The sequence below is a fragment of the Empidonax traillii genome, unplaced genomic scaffold (genome assembly GCF_003031625.1).
Source record: "Empidonax traillii isolate 1590-97213 ecotype Southwest subspecies unplaced genomic scaffold, ASM303162v1 scaffold86:size2944007, whole genome shotgun sequence".
Taxonomy (NCBI): Eukaryota; Metazoa; Chordata; class Aves; order Passeriformes; family Tyrannidae; genus Empidonax; species Empidonax traillii.
The window spans coordinates 1928308-1947682 of NW_020955279.1; the positions used below are offsets into that span (position 1 = coordinate 1928308).

Below are 19375 nucleotides of genomic sequence, written 5' to 3' on the forward strand. Positions count from 1 at the left end.
GACTGGAAGCTCAAACTAATCAAAGAAGGGAGAGGATTAACAGCCTGTCTCTAGATCTAACCCTTGATATTCAGAGTAAAAGCCATGTGATACTTGGAAGGACAATTTGGAAAGTTACAGCAAGAGTTTAAGGCCTGTGGTGCTGATAACTGAGCCATTCTGGGCACAGGGTATGACTTCATCATCCTCACTGTGTATATCTGCCCAAGAAGCCCTTTTTGTATAATTTGTATCTCACCAAGGCATTTCTCTGCACTCCCTGCACAGATGCACGAGGAGCTTGTTTCTGTTACCAGCCCTGAGGAAGGGCTTGCGTGCCTGAGAGCTCTTCTCTCTCCTTCAGCCACATCTAATAAAAGATTTTACTTCTCCATGCAAATCTTCATTCTCTTTCTATCACCGCAGCAGCAACAATGCTGCTGTTACTGCTGTTGTGATAGACCCTATCAGACAACTACCCTCTGCTCCAGTAAATAACAGTGGGATCCCAGGGATCTCTCACCCCACCGAAAAGAGAACATTCACATTGTGCTGTACCATCATCTCGAAAAGGATCCATTTGCAGGGCAAAGTACAGGAACAAAACTGTAGGTTGAGCAAAATAAACAAAAAATTTGATGTGTTTTGTTTGAGAAATCTACATGCTATTTGAAGAGGCTCCTGTTAGCATGTATTTTCCTATGCCGTGTGCACTGCAATAAATAAAAACAAAAGGCATGTCATTCGAGTCTGTTAAAGTTCATACACAGTGAAAAAAAAAATCAAGGTCAAACAGAAAATCTTTAATAGCTGCACTGTCAACGTGCCTCACAGGACTTGAAATCTATGAGTTTACACAGACAGGATGTACAAAACAGTGAAAGAAAACCCCTGTGCCTTCTTTATCATTATAAAAATAAACTGTTGTGCGTTAACTGCGCTGCTCAGAAAGTAGCTGAGCATCCGAATGCCTCCGAATAGCATCAAAATACCTACGAGTGCATGTATAAAGAATGCAGCTCGTTGATGTAGAATGCAAAGGGGGGTGTTGATGAGGGAGCTGTAAGTGAATATGGGTGAGGAGACAGTCACTAATGCAGGAGCCAGGCGCATTCTTGGCGGGGGGGAGGGCAGCGCCTGCTGGTTCCTGCGCAGCCCTCCGTGGATTATCTGATGGCGCAAGAACCCGATTGCTTGCAGCTTTCTCATCGCCGCCGTCTCATCCGTGTCTTCATTTAGTCAATGTGATCATGTGAGTTAGTCAAATCTGAGCCCGGGTCTAACGAGCACAGGCGTTTCCTGTAAACACGCACCAGCAGCCCCGATCCCCGGCACGGCGGGATCGGCTCGATTCGCTCAAATAATGCTGAAAGAAGTAATTTGTGCAAAGGGGGAAACGCAGAAGAAAAAAAAAGAAAAGCCACAAAAGACTGATAAAGCTTCTCATAAATGATACCGTTTTCTAGTCTCGGTCTCATCTGAACGTTGCACAAACAGTTTGTGAGCTGTTTTGTAAGCAGAGAAGCAGCGTGATCCTGATTTTGCAAATAGATATTGTTGTGCAGAAATGAAGAGGGTAGAATATTTGTGTTACAGCTCACGGCCCAGGCACTCCAAACAGCTTTCAAAAGGACTTCTAAATTGTATTCTCCAACTTTGAGCCATTAGGCTACACTCTGATCGTGGTTTCAAGCTTATCTCCTCAAAAGCCTAAACACGGTGTATTTACTTTATTTATCTGTTCATGCCAGCAAATGGAGAATTTCATGTAATGACTTGACTGCCAGAGCAGGGGCTTGGAAAAAAAAACCCCGAACTGCCCCATTTTGTGAGCCCTGGGAGAAGACTTGCCCAAGATCACGCAGGAAGTCTGTGGCAGAGCTGGGAGTGAGCCCAGCTCCCCTAAATCCCGTTTGTGCCTTAACCACACGACGGGCCAGATTTAATAGCTGCCTAAATATGAATCTAAAATGAGAGAGTCCCTGTGCAAAAGAACGAAACTTGGCTGATCTCCTGCTGCCAGGGATAGACCAAGGGTGTTTTGCTACTCAGGTCAGTTGTTTGAGACAAACACCCACAGAAACCCTTGAAAGATTTTAAATTTAGGTGAAGGCTTCCTGCTGCCTGCTCAGCTCTGTTTTCATTCTCCCTGACAGCGAGGGCTTTCCCATGTGTGCTGTGAGAAGAGCAGGACTTGGGCCAGATCACCAAACTTCCAGCATGGATTTTTTTATATAATGTAATTGTACATAATGTAATTTAAAAGTACTTATACATTTAAGTGCATTAGGAGTTTGGGGACTGAGACGAAACTTTTCAGCTTTCAGCAATGTTATTTTATTTCTTTCAGTTGTTATGGAGGAGATTATCACAATTTTGGGCATGCTGCCTGGTTCCAAAGTCTAGTTTGGGGCTAGGTTTAATATTGCAAGACTGTGTAGTAACATATAGTGCAGAAGAGTAAGCACAGGTCTGTCAGTGCATTTGTTGTGGAAGTTTTTGCCTCATACATTAAACATCGATTGGTGAAGCTTCTCCAGAAAGGCAGCAAATGTCCTCAGCACAAGGAAAAATGGAAGGAGGAGAAAATCTAGGATTTATTTTTCCAGGTTGGCCCTTGCCTCATATCAAACATTTCCAGTGCCATGAGCATAAATCACAGAGGTCACCGTGGCTAATCTGTAAAAATAAATGGGATGTTTTCATTTCAGTCATGTAATGTGATATTATACGATGTTTTTTGAGGAAAAAGAAGAAAAGTTTTATGATATTCTGAGCCTGTCATTTTTTCCTGAAACAGTCTTTTTATTTCCTTATATTTTCCACAGAGGTACCTCATCTCAGTGGATGAAAACCACAGGGCTTCTGTGTTCTCTGCTAAATCATGTTTACAATCATCCAGAGCCCAAGCTCAAGTGAAGCGCCCCTTGTGATCCAGAAGGTCAGTAGATTTCACCTGAAAAAGTAAAATCATTAAAAAGTGGTAAAAAATGAAAGGGGGAGGGGGAAACTAATGGATTCTGCTGTGTCATGAGAACAAGAAATATTGCAACACCTGACTCAGGGAGTCTTTTAGGAGACACAGTTAAGAGCAAAAGTACAGGTTTAATATTTTTTAAAGTTTGTGGGCCCTGAAGTTGTTTTTAACTCTTCAGCGTAAGGTCTTTCAAAATGCTAAAATCAGAAAATAAAGACTAAATTTTTTAACAGATTGTTAAGACAGTCATTTGGTGTGACAAAACTGGTCACTCCCACACCCATTTCCAGCAAAATTCTGCTTTGTTCTCCTTGCCACGCTGCCATTTGTAGATAATCAATATTTAACTGGCCTAGTCCTGTGCTTAAACTTGGGAGTGTTTGTGGGATCAGGTTTGGCCACATAGTACAAAGTGCTGTGCAGCAACTTCCAAAGAAATGCAAAGCTCTTGCAAGACAATGGAATATTTTTGCATGCACGGATAAACACCCAGCTTGGACACATCCTACTGCAACAGAATCACACTCAAACCAACAGGAACTGCTCAGGGTGCAATAAGCCCTTCAAAATTCCATTCAGAGTAGTGGCAAGGCCAAGATTTGATGCTTAAATATCTATATTTTAAACTTTTGGCCTTATCAGGTTTGACCTCCTCTTCATGAAAATAAATCTGTTTCAAATTAGTTTGAGGCAACATTCAAATTTGCCAATAAAGATATTTCACCTCCCAGAATTACCTGGTTAGTGAGGATATTACCTTGTGTGTATTACACATCCTGTAGTGGTTTTGATTAATCTTTATTTGCCATATAAGTGACCTAAATTTCAGCCTGGGTAACTTTGCTCATTTTAGACTGGGAGAACATTTTAAGAAAACTTAAAAAAAAACCCCAAAAACCTTCAAAAAAATCACCCCACATAATTTTAGCTGAAATTATTTTAGAAACGTCCTCCATTCAGGCAGGATGATTTTTATATTGAGGGAAACAAGCCCCTGGGTGTGATCTAAACCTACTGATGTAAACTAAACTGACTTTAGCAGGTCTTCGTGTGTCTTTGGGGGAAAAAAGGAGAGCCCACATGGAAACTCACCTCCCTCTTATCCCATTTCCTTGCAGAAGGTGCTAACCTCAGAGTCTAGCAGAGATTAAGCACTTTGCTAACAGCATTACAGATTGCATTTAACTCCTAAAAACCTCCTCAGTGCCAAGTGGGATCCTTGAAAATATATTTTCTCTTTGTCTGCTACACTGAATTCCTCTGTAGCATCTACACCTCTAGAGCAGAGCAACCCAGAGAGCAGCTGGTGCTTTGGTGTCAGAGGAAATGAAAAACAGATGAACCCTTGGCCTTTTTTGGGTGATGTCCACAGCAAATCTCTGTGCTCTGTGTTTTCCCCTCCTTGGGCAGCCCTGATGGGTGCCAGGCCCATCACTGAGCAACACTGAGCACCGGCAGCAGTCGAGGGTCAGCGGGTTCAAGGGACACGACAGTAGGGACTGGTGGCACTGGTGGCACTCGAGGGTCATTGAGGCTCTTAGGGTACCACAGGAAGGGTTGGTTGGGGCTGTCATGGTAGAAAGGGCTGGTTGGGGTCATCTCAGGAGAAAGGGCTGGTGCCATCACTGCAGGAGGGGCAGGTTGGAGCCATGTCACCCTCAGTGACCCACCCAAGGACAGCGATGGCCAACAGTTACAAGGTCCATTGATTCTGTGGCCCTGCCCTTGGCTCTCGGTTTGTTATCCAGGCGATGCCTATCGCCCAAATCACAAAGTGCCCAGCGAGGTTGGCACCTCACACCCCAACAGGACAGAGGAACAGCAGCCAAGAAATCCCATAATATCAGGGTTGGAAGGGCCCTCTGGAGATCACCCAGTCCAATCCCCTACCCAGGCAGCGTCAGCTGGGGCAGGTGACATAGGGACACATCCAGGTGGGTTTGGGATGTCTCCAGAAAGAGAGACTCCACTCCACGCCCACCCCGTGCGGCTGTTCCAGTGCTCTGCCCCCTCTGTGGGTGGAAGTTCCTCCTGGTGTTAGACCCTGATGTTCACACCTGAGGTGGAACCTGTGTCCCATTTATGGCCATCGCTTCTGTCCTAAAAGGGGCTGAGGCGGCCGGGGCGTGGCCAGAGGGTGTGGCCCAAAGGAGGGGCGTGGCCAACAGACTTGAGGCCAATTAAAGAGCGCATCGAGCAAGGGGCGTGGCCAAAGGGGGCGCGGTCAGTAAGGGGGCGGTGTCCGGGCTCGGGGGCGTGTCCAAGAGTGGGGGCGTGTCCCAGCCCCCAGCGTGGGCGTGTCCCTCTCCGGGGGGGCGTGTCCCCGGCGCGGGGGGCGTGTCCTCGCGCTCCCCGAGCAACAGCCGCGGCGGGGCCGTTTACAAACATTGCCCGCGCTCCGGCCCCGCTCGGCCCCCCCGCTCCGCCGGGCGGGCACCGCCGCAGGTGAGGCCGCGCCGGGGGCACCTGCGGGGGCCCCTCATCACCCCCAGCCCCCACAGGGGCACCTGAGCGAGCCGCAGCCCCGTCCCGCGGGCGGCCCCTGCCGTGAGGGGCCGGCGGTGCGAGGCAGCGAGGGCCGCTGCCGGCCGGCTGCGTGAGGGGGTTTGGGGCGCACGCCCCGTGAGGAGCCGGGGGCTCGGGGCGCCCCTGAGCCCGCTCAGCGGCGCTGGGGGCCGGAGCGGGCGCTGCAGGAGGCGCAGGGCAGGTGCGGGGGCTCGGGGCGGGGGAGGCTCCGGCTCCAGGTGTGCCCCGCGCTGGCCCCGCCCGGCCGCAGGTACCGGCCCCTCCCGCCGCCCCCTCCCCGGCCGGCCGGGCGGGCGGAGCGGCCCCGGCCCGGCCCCCGCTGCCTCCCGCCCTAGCCCCGCTGTCCCTCGCCCGGTGCCGCCGGTGGCCCCCGCCCCGCACCCCCGAGCAGCTCCCGCCCCGCACCTGGGGGTCGCCCGGGCTCCCCCCGAGCCCCGCCGGGTCTGGGGGAGATTTTCCACCGGGGTTGGGGGTGTGCGGAGCGAGGAGAGACTTTATTTCTTTGTGAGTCAAAGATGTTCCTGGAAGAAGGATTTGTAGTAAGTGGCTCATGGGGCGGAGGAGGAGGGAGGGGGTTGTTAATGAAAAGTTTATTGATCCGTTTTGCCAGTTTTTTGTTTCATTTACCTTTGTCTTCTAAAGACCGAACCCTTCCTGATCATTTCTTCTCCTGATCTTTTCTTTAGCATCGTGTTTCTCTCTTTCTTCTTCTCCTTTTTTTTTTTTTTTAAAGGGGAATAGGAAGTTTAGAAAATAAATAAATAAGCCTCAACTGACTTCTTGAACAACAAAAGAGGTTGCCAGGCGAGGACAATAAAATTCTAGAAGATCCAAAGATTGGATTTCATTCCTGTTCCATGATACCCCCTGGACTTTGTGTTTTGGGGTGTGAGGGTTTTTTTTGTTTGTTTGTTTGCTTGTTCCCCACACAGAAAACCTGCAGCCAAAGTAAGGTCTGTATGTTCTCTAATGAGCCATCCCATAAAATGTGCTGTGACTCCCTGTAAGTATTTGATTTAAAGTGTAATAGTTTTGAAGTGGTGGGGAACAGAAATCTTTATGTTGGGTTATTGATCTGCTGATGAAAGGCGTTTGAATGTGAAAAGGGTTTAGTTTGGGGGGTTTGGGTGTTTAAAGGTTTGGGGTTTTTTTAAGGCAACATTTTTTTTTTTCATTTTTGAAATGACCTTGAGAGCTTTAAAACTACATCAGTTTCTACCAGTGGGTTTGAGGGGGAGGCAGGAGCAGAAGAATCTAGTGAAAATCGAAAATAGAAATAGGAACTGAAGTGTAGCTGCAGTGAAATATTTTCTTATAGAAGTATGTGAAAAGGGAAGTTTTTGTAAGAATGTGTGAAAAAGAAGAGAGGGAAATAACGCAGTTTCAGATGCAAAGGGGGGAGAGAGAGAGGGAGCATATCATTCTTCACGTTTTATTAGGCCGTGAAATGCAGGAGTGATATGATCTGGAAGACACAGAAATAAAACGCCTAACTACAAGTTGAATAGCAGGCATTGACTTGCTGACCAGTGCTCACAGGCTTGGTGGGGGCTGGTTCTGTGTCTGCAAAGGTATCAGAGCACAGGGCTATGACAATGGCTTGCAAATGCTTTAACGCCATGTTTTATTGCTCTTAGGAGCTCTTATTAACTGTAGGTTTGGGAATACGACTAAGACTTTAATTTGTGATGTCCACACTGAGGTTTCAGCGTTTCCTTGGATAATAGAAAAGGACAGTTGCAAATAAGTAGGATAAACTGCATTCTTTGGTAGAGGGGGAGGGAAGAGGGAGAGGGTGGAGGAGGGTTTTTTTTTCCTTCCCCTTTACTAGTTCTGTAACTGAGTCAATATTTTAAGATCTGTAGCAGGAATGTGGCTTTGTGATCACTGATCTTTCTGCAACATATTTTTTTAATGAGCAATATTGTAATGCTGTGCAAAGTACTTGGGTTATAGATCTCGCAGCTCGTTCTTGAAATCAGTGCCTGAGTTTTCAAGTTTTGCCTTTTAAGTTTGCTGGGGTGATGAATATGAAAAACAAATAACTTTAGAACCATGGCTATTACAGTGAGTATTGATTGGCTTGGCCTCCAGCCAGGCAACTCTTCTGCATGCACCAGAGTTGCTGATTTAAATTCTATGGATTCTTTTTTCATATGTTNTTTTTTTTTTTTTTTTTTTTTTTTTTTTTTTTTTTTTTTTTTTTCCCTTCCTTTCTTTTAAATCTCTAAACGGCATATATGGCTATTTAGGAACAGTAGATCAGTTTTTTAGTTAAGGTTGTTCAATTATGTCTTCATCGCTTTGGAGTTGGTTGAATGACTTGACATGAGATTAAGCACAACAAAAGAAAAGGCAGGGGAACAACAGCTGCCTTCCAGTACCAGAGCTCCAGATTCTGAGCAGTTCAGCATTTTACCTTTTAGCATTACGTGGTGTCAGGTTTAAATGTGAATATTTCCAGTCGCCTTTACAAGAACCTCAGGCTCTCTGATAACACATCAGCCACTCAAAGGCCTGGATGTTCGCGTTTGGGGCTTGTTTGTCTCTTGCATTTTGAAGAAAATGATCTGAGGATCTGATACTGAGGAGTGAATTGATCTCATTAACTTTTAAGACAAAAGTAGCAAACAGTCACCACTAGTTTGTACTTGTTTAGTTACTGTGTGGTAAGAACTTTAAGGTGTGTCCTTAATGGCAACTGACGATTCTTGCTGCGAACCTTGTTTATTTTAGGTAGATGTTTTATACAGAATTTCCAGTGGGACAAATTACTCCACTGACTGCACTTACTCTTTCTGAAGGCTGACTGTGAGCATAAGAGAATGATTTTGCCATGCTGCAATCAGTATATATTTAAAAATTGAAGCCATTAAGTTTTGCTGTGTATTTTAAGGCTTTTCCTACTTCCTTTGTTTAAACATTCTCAAACAGTGCATATCATAGATGAGTTTAAAACATTCATATGGCACTGTTGGGGCCGAATTTAAAATTAAAATGAATACCTACGTCCCTGTTGATCTAAATAGAAAAAGCATTTCTTTAAATAAGTGGATGTTTTCTGGTTTTGAGTGTGGTAAGGAGGCTATATTTGTATCTTGTAAACAAAGTTTCATATTAAGTAGTCTTTAGAGAATGGCTTCCAGGCTTTGCATTAGAGGATTTTTTTTTTCCCTCTTTAAGTGAATAATGTTTTTTTTGGGGGGTTGCTTTGTTTTGGTGTAGGGGTGGGGAGAGCAAGATTTGGGATAGGGGGTAGAAAGAGGAAGATAATAAACTTTAGCACCTTTTTATCAGACTGTCTTACACAAAAGGTTACTTGATTCATGATTCTAGTTTCTCCTTTCATTAGATCACACTCAAAATATTCCTTATTTGAACACTTTTTTGTAATCTTCAGAAATATCTGCTCTTATATTTTCATTTAGAACTATGTTGAAAGATTGGTGCCATATTTTATACAAAGTGCTAAGTAATTACTGCGATCAGGGGAAAATAATTTTAAAAGGGAACTGTGGGTTTTACTTAGACTTTCAAAACAGTGATTACAGTAAACTTCTAGTTACAAAAAATCCGAGAGTTTGCAATTAAGAAGCTCTAGGGGAAACGTTAAGTACATTTTAACTTCCCTTTGTTCTTTGGGACTTTTTGTTGTCCCAGCTCTTTCTAACCTGGACCTTGATTTGGAATCCATTGTCCTGGTAAAGGATTCCATACAGTGGGTATGTAAATGCGCTCCCTCCTTCCTGTGTTATGAAATGCTGGCATATGGAAGGAGCAGCCCCCCCTTTCCCCAAGGTAAAATGGGCTGAGCTTTCTTTTCTTTGCAAGAAGCTGAAAGAAGAGTTTGACCTTTGAACTCCCCCTCGCACTTCCACGCTGCTTTCAGGATGATTAAATAACCGAGGATATTTGCCTGTGTCTTATGCTTATTTATCTCACTTAAAACGCTGTAATACTTAACTGCTGAGGTATTGTCTTTAAATATAGCAGGACGGTGCCTTTGGGTTGCGGCGGGGCTGCCATGTGCCAGCTCAGCCCCTTGTTTGTGGGGCTCTGCCTCTGGAGCCCCAGCGTTCCAGGCAGATCCTCTTTCCACATCTCATAACTGCACTAATTTCAAACTGCTCTTTGGGGCGTTTCTGGTGACCCGTGACACCTCCCCCCTCCCTTTTTAAGGTGACTTTAGGAACAAAAAAGTTTTTCTTCCTGGTGCCTGAGTGTGCTCAGGGGATTCTGCTGACTACTGTATGTGTGCTGTGAGGGAGATGTGACTCATACCACGAGAGATTTGCAGCTGAACACAAAAGTAAGGAAAAGGATATGACCAAGCTACGTAAGAGTCTCAATACTATGTTGCATTACAGGAATAAAAAAACCCCAAGCATGCTTTCTCAGCCTAACCTTCCCTAGGTTTCTATACACCTCCAGACAGAAAGCTGCTCTCTCAAAATAATTTGCTTTTAGAAATCAACTTTTTGTTTGTTTAGTGGTTTTTTTTCAGTGAAATTGCCAAATAATCGTCTTTTGTTGCTGATGAAACTTGTTTATGCCAAACGTGGGCGTATGTCAGTGGGGAAAATACATTCAAACTTCTACTGTTATAACCACATGACTTTGGTCAGAGCATAGTTTATAGCTTATCATAAATCTAGCTCTTGATTCTTCCTCTTTTTTTTCTTTTTTTCTTTTCTTTTTTTTTTTTTTTTAATAAGGAGGGCAGCAAGTTAAGTGGTGTGATAAGAGCAGACTTCCAATTTCAAAGTAAAAGAACGTATGTGCTGGGAAAAAATGAGTTTGAAATTATAAATATAGGTGCCATGCTTGTTTGGAAACACAATGCCTTCAGTTTACTGCAGGGGATGGAATTGGTTATCAGGCTGCCTTGAGGATTTCAAAAGAAAGTACAAGAGGAAATGTGGTCAGAATATGCTGGGAAATCTATGTAGATCAGTGTGACTTCAAGATTTGAGCAGAACACCATCCAAGTAGAAGTGAATAATTGACTGGACGGTGATTTTCTATGTGCTGAAGATTTTATGTAACTAAAAGTATCAAAGTCTGAGTTTGTTTATGTGCAATAGGTACGGGGGCATTTCTCCGTGCAGTAAAGGCAGTACAGTTTGCCTCTGACATGAGCTACAGGAAGGCTCTTGTATTGTTTTTATACTTGATTGTGATAGTTGAGAACTGGTTGGTGAAACCTTGGGGGTTCTGTCAGCCTCTCTCTCTTTTGCTACTCGGGAGGAAGAAAATTCAATGTACACCACGGGCTGATGTTGAGGACGTTGTAAGGAAAATGGGTGTAAAGTGGTCCAGAGAAACCCAAATCACAGTTTATCTTTCCTGTTCCTTTCTAACCTTTTCTTATGCCTAAAAAATTGGTGTGTGAGTTTGCCTGTTGAGGTCAGTATGTTGTGGGTGCTGCCTCTCCTTTCCTTGGCACTGAAGCCCAGGATGTTGGATACTTGATCACATCCACCCCTGCAGCCCTCTAGGGTGAGAGATGTAGGGCTGGGTAATTCAGTGGGTTGGTTTGTGGGTCTCTGGGAGATCTCCCACCTGCATGGGAGAAAGGAGGCAGCTGTTTGGAAGTGTCTGTTCCTAATACTTTTATATTGTAGTATCTTCAGATGCTAATCCAGGATGACAGCAGTACAAGTAAATGTCTTTTCCCTGGATCATGTACCTTTTTTTCATCTTCCAAGAGTGACTTTTGCAAGTACCTAATTGTAGATATTTTTGAAAGTGGCCACTTCCAAGTGCTCTGCAGAGAAGAGAGATCAGACATTGCTGCTGCTTCTTCCACTGTGCAGTGATTTGAGTGTGTTGGGTAAGAGTTGGATTTAGAGATGAAACCAGGTGAGAGCACTGGGGCAGATTAATGATCTTAACAGAGGGAACTCTTTGGAAGTGACCACTTGTCTCAAACACAGGAATAGTAAAACAATCTCTTTTCCTGTTAGTTCACCTATGCTGCCCAAAGGGATGCAACTTGTCCATAATTGCTCTGGAGGAACTCCTGGCTCTTGAGTAATGAGGAATTAAGTCTAATTTGGTAAACTGAATTTACCACTTCTTTGGAGTTGTGGCTACTGGAGAGACCTTACATCCTTCTACCAAGAAGAAAAGTCAAATTTCCTTTCAAGGTCTCTGTAAATATCTCCTTTTAAATGAAAACCAAGACTAAACAGATGAGGCTGTCTGTGTAAGGTGAGACTGACTCAACAATAAAAATGTATCACTCATTCCACAGAGAGCCTTTACCTGCTGTGGAGAGAACAATAAACTGTTTTGTAAGGTAAGGGGTCATTGCCAGTTTAAGTGCATGTAACTTCTTGATTTAATGAAGTTGCATCATCCTGTAGCAGTGGTGAAATGTGGCCCAGACTTATTTCAAACAGGATCACTCCTGTGTCTTCCAGCCTTTCTACAACAGGTATTGGCCACTTCATCTTTGGTTCTGTGGCTCCTGAGAAATTCTCTCCTAATCCCAGGGGAAAAAAAAAAAAAAAAAAAAGGAAAAAAAATCTGGCAGTTAGAGCAGTCCTTCTGAACTTTAAAAGTCAATACTTATTTGTAGCACTTCCTCCTTTAATGCCAAGAATTAGTCTCTTTTATATTTGCTCTTGCTCAGTGGAGGAAAAACATGTGCAAAATGATGCAAGCTTATATGTTCCCTGCTTTAAAAGGACTAATTACATCTTTTGATAGAAGAGGCTTTCAGTTCACTGAGGAGACACATTGAGCTCATCCATCCTCTGCCAAAACACTGGTAGACATATAGCCTTAAAGAAAAAGGGACTCCACAGGAAAAGGTTTCTCAGAGAAAGGATATCCTTTGTTTTTATTAGTATAGATGTCTGAGATGGGGGGAGGGAGTTTTCCTAATATTGTTCATTATTAACTACTAGTTATTTTCCACTGGTGATTAAAATCGTGTTTGTTGGACTCTCATGTGTGTCTCTTTTATCTGACTGTAAAAGAGCTTTCCACCCAGAATCTTTCTGAAGTGTGTGTGTGTGTAAATGCCTGGATAATAACATTCTTGAATTCTGTATATGTGTCTGTGTTTGTGAATTGTCTTGGTGTCATTGTGTTGGGAATCTCTGTAGTGTTGTTAGAAGGGACTGTAACTGAGCTGCTCTCTTAGAATAAAAAGGATAAGCCATGAAAAACCCTTTAAGAGTTGAAGTTTAGGATAACTTTGACATCTTCAAGCCTGAAGGATGAAGACTAACGAGGGGGACTTGAATTTGCAGATTTAGGGAGTGGAAATTCCAATTTAGGGTCATCTTTTATGTTCTCTTTTCAACCTGAACATCTTCATTATGATCTTTCCTGCAACTGAAACAAACAACTCTCTTCCTCCCCTTCCTCCCCCTAAATCTCCATTTCCTTTACAAGTCTTGGTTCTTTATCAGACTGAACTGTTAAAGTTATTTCAAAACAGTTCTGTGCTTGAGCAGTTGGTGTAAAAGCCTCGGTGAGGATGAGAAGCAGCTTAAGGGGTTGTACTCACGTGCTCCTCCATTAGCAAAGAACACCCTGGGAAGTTGTGTGAAATGATCCCCTGTTAAAAGGTGGGAGGGAGTAGCTCTTCCCCTCCCTAGAAAGCAGTGGAACACCCAGTAATGAGGAGTTATTGGCTTCTGTGCTGCTCTGCAAAATCGGGCTTTATCTGGGCTGACTTTTACAACTTGCCAGTGTTGTCATTTCACTTGTGTACTTCGTCAGAAATAAGGCCACGTTCTATGTAGCAGGTCACTGCATCATCTTCCCTGAATTTAGGGCCTGGCCTTCCCTCAAACTGGGGGAGAAAAGGCATTTCTGTCTCAAAAGGGAAAACACTTGATGGCCCGAGGTGTGATAGCCACACGGTTCTTCTTAAACCCAGAGAGGAAGTTCAGTGGTTGCCATAAACCCCTGGTGCCTGGAGAGACAAACCTGGAGTTCCTCACTGTGGATTCTGGAAATCTGACTCATGTTTTGGAGCAATTGGTAAATGAGAAACTCACAGTAACGCTTGGCTTCACTTTGTAAGTGTGGGAGCTTGTGGACAGGGCTGGTGTCACTGGTGGGTTCTGCAAACACAGCCCGGGGCGCTGGAGGTGCCCTCCCAAAAGTTTGGAGCCCTTGGATGTTCTTATCAACTGTTCAGGGATGGTTTTTTCTGCTGAACATCTCTGTGTGTGCCAGGTGTGGTGCAGCTTAGCTTAATGCAGTGATATAAATGTATATTAAAAAGAAATGCCCTAAATAAGTTCAGCCTCAGCTCAGGTTTTATTGGAGGATTTATTTATGTATTTAGTTATGCAGGAGCTCCTCTGCCTGTGATCAGTGTTACACCTCAATACAGCTGTGCCCAGACAATAGAGATAATATTCAGGAGGTAGATTTTAGTTGTGGTCTCAGTGATGGAAAGGTCATGTTAAATAAAACAATCTTGTTGTGTTCCTGAGGTAAAACTGGAACAGCTATTCTGAAAAGGCAAAACTTGTAGATTGAAACGAAAAAAAAAGGTGTTTAACTTGTAATTTCCATTAAGCAATAAGCAGTGTAAAATCCATTTACCAGCAACCTGTTCTGGGCCATGAACACACCAAGAGAAAAGAACATTTTGTGTAAGATGACTCTTAATATCCTGAAACTTCTTGAAACGTGAGGAAAGCTGAAGTTTTTTTTTAAGTAGAGTTGAGAGTTACAGGAAAGTTTCTGAAGCCAAATAGACAGTGAAAATTAGGGTGGTTGATCTGCAGCAGTTGATCATCTGTTAAGCAGTGGTATCTTTGCTGCTGGCCTTGAGTTTGAGAATCTCAGGGTTTGTGAGGTGGTTGTGTCTGAAGCTGTGTCTGCCAGTGCAGGCCAGTAATTCGAGTAGTTTTCTTACTTCTGTTTCTCAGAAAGTCTTGCAGCAACTACTTTAACTTCTGTAATTGTTCCCCTCTGCTTTTTACACTTTGGCAATAGTTTTGCCAGCACAGAAGTAGCAAGGAATAGATATTTTTCCCAAGACTTGGAATGCAGCTTTTGTTCCCAGCGCTCTGTAATGTTTGAAATGGGAAATTCAAAAGTTAGACTCTGCTATTCTCTGAAAGGTGTGTCAAGAGTTTTTATTACATATTCATGGAGATTTTGAAATGCAGGAAGTAGAAATGCAATAAAATTACTCCTGATAGGTCATTTCCCAAAGAAATCTTTGAGATTGTAAATATGTTGTCTTTGGTTGTGTAATTTAATAAAAATAAATTAAATTCCTTTACAGGCACTTAATTAAATTTTCTCTGTTTTAATAATCATTTATATGCAGCAGAGTTTTGGTGTGGTTCTTGGGTTGTGTGGCAAGTGCAGTGAAAACAAGATGTTCTCATCTGTCCAGTGGAATCTTTATTTATATACGTTTTGTGGTGTTTATAAACGTAATGGGTATCGCCATGAACCTGTTGAAATACTTGGCTAAAGGCCCTATAGCCAAATATGACTCAGGTTGAGCTGAAGTTTGCTGAATGCTCAGGCTCTGCACTGTTGGAATGATGTACATACAGTAAGTGGCATCCTGGAACTGAGAGGAATTTGTCACTTCTGGACAGACCGTGCCAGGAAAAGTCCTGGCAGGTTCTTCTTGCCCTGCTCAAAGTGTTGGAGCAGCCCCCTGGCACCTGTGGGCCTTGGATTGGGCTGTGAGGTGGGCTGTGAGGTGCATGGTGACATTTCTAGGGCAGGGAAGGCAGAATTTGAGTTTCCTTGTGAGGTGGGAAAAGTCATTCCTTATTTTCAACCTTGAGTTCATCTGGAGCAAAGTTACGGCTTTTCAGCTGTTGGAAGGAAGGATTTCCTGTTTTGTTCTGCTCCTTTCCTCATCTCTCTGCTTCTGGTGTGTGCCTGTTCTTTGGTCTTCTGAAAGTGAAAGATAGCAGCAGAAACCCAGGTACTGTGTGTTTTTTGTTGAGCTCGTGCACAGACCTCCAGCCACAGTCACAGTGTTGGTCAAACCCACAGGTTGTCCACTTGCCCAAGGAAGCAACAACTGAGGCAGCTCTGGACAGTTTTCCTGCTGCCTGCAGGGTTTTGAATAACAGGAATGTGATTAATCAGCATTTTTGGTCCTCAAATCCAAGGCACATTATCTTCAGCAGGAAGAAAAGTTTGTTACTAATGGATAAAATCCTGGTGCAGATATTTGGGTTGCAGTTCCAGCGTGTGTTGGCTTGTCTAAACAACAAGAGCCTAAAATCCTGCCTGCTTGTAAAAGCCATGTATCTAATCAGAGTGAGGTGTGTAATCACCAGATACAAGAATAAGACTTGAGCTTTCTAACTCACCTCCTGACTCCAGTAGTTTTGTTCTCTTTTCCTCTCAGTTTAAATATAATTCTGTCTACTTGCATCTGCAGTTTCCTTTTGAAATGCTACCTGCAGTCTTTTTCCCCCTCTATAGGTACTGTCTCCTGTGTATCCAAGAGCAATGGTTGCCTGAACTGCAAAGAGGCATTTGAGATTCCAAAAACAGGAATATCTTGCTCTGCTTTGCAGGGCTGCCTAGAGGATGAGCTGTAGCTGATTCTTCAGAAGTGTTCAGAGCCTCCATTAAAAGCTTGGAAAGCACTGAGCAGCCAACACAGCTTGGTGGAGGGGTGCAAAGTGCTGTGACCATCGAAGAAGTGTCCAAAGGGCTTGTTCAAAGCTATTGATACCCAATAAAACTGGACTCAAACTCCTGTGGAACTCCTCTCATGGCCCATGTTAGCTGTGCACTGTGTATTTATGAGGACAGGTTTAATTTTTTACAGCTGAGATTGAAGCAGTCCCATTTTTAAAGGACTTACCAGAGAAAACATTATTGATTGAGGTGGATTTTTCACACACCAGTGACCAACCTGGGGCCTTTCCTAGATGTGATCTGTGCCTGTCCCTCAAGTTCTAATAAATCTTGAAGAACGTGGCTCTCAGTGTTTGTATCATCCCAGGCTGGGTTTGAGTAGAGCTGGGTGTGGTGGTCCCTGTTAGAGGGAGCTCTGTCCTCCCTCACCTCATCCCAGAATGCTGTGGAGAACCAGGGGCTGAGTGTGGATTTTGCTGCTTTTCATCTCTTTTCTCTCTGCAGTGACGTAATTCTTGTTTCTCTGTTGTGTGGATATTGTGGTGCTGCAAAGTGGGAGTGTAATCAGCCCTAATTGGCTTTTTCTGTGTTTGTAGACAGTTGTAAGGAAGTAGTGGATGACAAATCCCAGCAATTCTATTTGGGACTTCAGGCACTGGCCTTTGGATCTGCCTTCATGCCCCAGAAATGCCTCTTGTAGGCATTTTTGTAGGATGATTCTTACACCTATTCCTGCAGAGCGCTTCCCTGTGGCTCCGAAAGAAAATGCAGTCAACTCTAAGCTGGTTCCACTTTTTTTTTTATCTTGCCTGGATTTTTTAAATTTTGTTTGTTTGTTTGTTTGAAACTAAATTATTTTCAGGCAGATAGTCACCGAGCTTTGCTGCAGCATGTTATCCTGTTGGGTAAAAGAATACCTCTTAAAACTACAGTAGAAATAGAACAAAAAGGCAAGTTGAAACTTGAAGTAAAACATGCTAACCAGCACCCTTTGATATGTTTTTTTTCCCCTTCTGTTTTACAAAAGGGGAAACTTTTTGAATACTTCAGCTTCAAACTTTGATTATAGTTTCTCCAGCTGCCTATAGGGAGAGAATGAAAGTCGGAAGTGAGGAAGGAAGGGGCAAAGGCTGCAGTAGAAGTGTCACCCCACAGCCTGAACCTGCCTGTTACTGGAGATTTTTGAGTCATGATGCAGGCAGGAAGTGTTAATCATGGCAGTGATAAACCTGAAAGTGGGGAGAAAGGGTGTAGTTAGAAAAGAAAATCCAGGTTCTGTTGGCACCAGCCTGTCAGTGGCTTGTTCCCTCTTACACTCTCCACCTCACCCCCAAGATCCCTCCAGTTGGGTGTAGTCTTTGACAATGAGTCTTTTGCCCTGGTGTTAAATGTGCTCATTGTTTAAACCTGAGTTAGAGGACTGGGCAGGGGAGACACTTGTAAGCCCTGGAGATACAGAAAAATGGAAGAGAAACAACTGGCAATAATAACTTCCCCCTTTTTTGGGGAATATTAATTCAAGTCATGTGATCACTGGCTCTTAGGAGGCACTTTTGAAAGTTTGAATCAGATTTTGAATTAATTCTTGTCATTAGATATTTATTTAGAAATCTGTGTTTTCACTGAGTGATTCTTCTTCAGTTTGTATTAGTCTTGTATTAGTTTGCTAGACTTTTCCTTCATCCAGAAATTTGATCAAGTGGAGCCCTGAACTCCTCCCAACTATAATTTGTCAGCCTAGAGTGGTGAGTTGCTGGTAGCAGACATTATAACTTTAGTAGGCTTGGAGTTTTAAATTGGAGTTGTGATTAACTACATTATAACCCCTTTTAGTCTTGTGGAATCTTTCCCTTGTGAGTAAAATCAATTAAGCACCTTTTTTGTTGTGTGCAGTTTGAAAGTGGAAGAGCTTTCTTTTAAAAACATAGTAGTTGGCTTCTTGTATGATTTAAATATTAATATACTGTTCAAGAAATAGTATCAGTTTATATCAAACTTCGAGATGTTCTAATTGTATCAGCCCCAAAACTGTCACAGACATTGTAAATTTGTTGGTGATAGGAAAAGCTCTGAGTGTGGTACTAGTGAATAGTCCTTAATACAAAGATTTGTGCTGACACTTCCTGTGTTCCAGAACTGTAAAAGCTGATTCTAAGCTGTCTGGTCTTCAAAAAAAAAAAAAAAAAAAAAAAAAAGTCCTTTGCTCAACAGCCTTTAGAGGACAAACAAGTGAAGTTTTACTGTGGTTTCACTGGTTCAAGGAAAGGTTACTTGGGCTTGCAATGTTTGCTTGTTGAGAATTGAGGAGTGTATTGAAATATGGTTTCAGCAGCTTTATATAACAGCATAGGAGCAGGTTTAGAAGAGACAAAGTGTTGCTGTTCTGTAGCAGACACAGAAACCCTGCTCTTGGAACAGAGGATGGTCCAGACCAAACTATTTCAAGTGTGGAAGGTAGAAAAGTGACCATAGTGCCTTTTTCAGCTGTCTCTCTTTGACTCTTTAAAATATGCCTTCTGTGTTCAAAAGCACTTGCTAGTTCTCAGCCCTCCTGTTTTCATTATCTGGGACACAGTCCTTCTCTTTGGAAAAGTCTGACTGACTCTTCTCTTTTCCAGGTGCTGGAGTTCTTTGTGGCACTGAACTTGGCCTTGAGTGTCTTTTGTCCAATGCAACTATTTGAAATGTTTGTACAACAAAACTAAGTGCAGCTGACTGTATCTGTAGACTTGAAAAATCTGAAGAAACAACTCAATAAAAAAAACCTCATTCCGTCACTGAGTGGACCCACGGATGCACTCACAATGATGTGTGAAAGCACATAAAGCTAAAAGAGAATAATTTTTTTGCTCGTGGAAAAAAAAAAAACAAACAACCCTTTTCCTGGCAGAGGTTTTCCAACTCAGAAGACTTGTAAGCACATGTTGGAGAACTCTATAAGTGTCCTTATTGTGATCAGTGAGCACCCCCAAAGAACTGCAGCCTTCCAGTGAGACATGTAAGAGGGAACAGAAGGGAGGAATCATGCCCACCCAGCCCCTCCTGGCATACATGGAAGGGCCAGATGGAATAGCCAGTACTGTGGGGGCACAGATGGACAACAGCGACGCCTCGATGACGATAAAAGGGACAAACACCATCTCCTACAAAAGCTTGCAGGAGAAGTTCCTCATGCAGGCTGAGGGCTGCATGCCCCTGGACTGCATGTTCTGTGACGAGACCTTCAAACACCCCGAGGAGCTTGGGAAGCACGTTCTGACCCAGCACAGGCCCACGCTGTGTGAGCCGGCTGTC

General features: G+C 43.5%; 1 protein-coding gene across 2 annotated transcripts in view; it reads left to right on the forward strand.

The window, feature by feature from the left end:
- The first annotated feature begins 5294 nt into the window (after positions 1-5294).
- The window catches only part of ZNF217 (zinc finger protein 217), a 27888-nt gene continuing 13807 nt past the window's right edge, over positions 5295-19375 (forward strand). Inside the window, exons 1-2 of one of the 2 annotated variants that reach the window (XM_027881277.1) lie at positions 5295-5401; positions 18700-19350. In XM_027881277.1, coding sequence (XP_027737078.1) covers positions 19106-19350 — 245 coding nt within the window. In that variant the 5' untranslated portion in view covers positions 5295-5401; positions 18700-19105. Of the gene's footprint in view, positions 5402-5887; positions 6022-18699; positions 19351-19375 lie in introns of those variants that run through there. The other variant, XM_027881279.1, reaches the window with a different exon arrangement.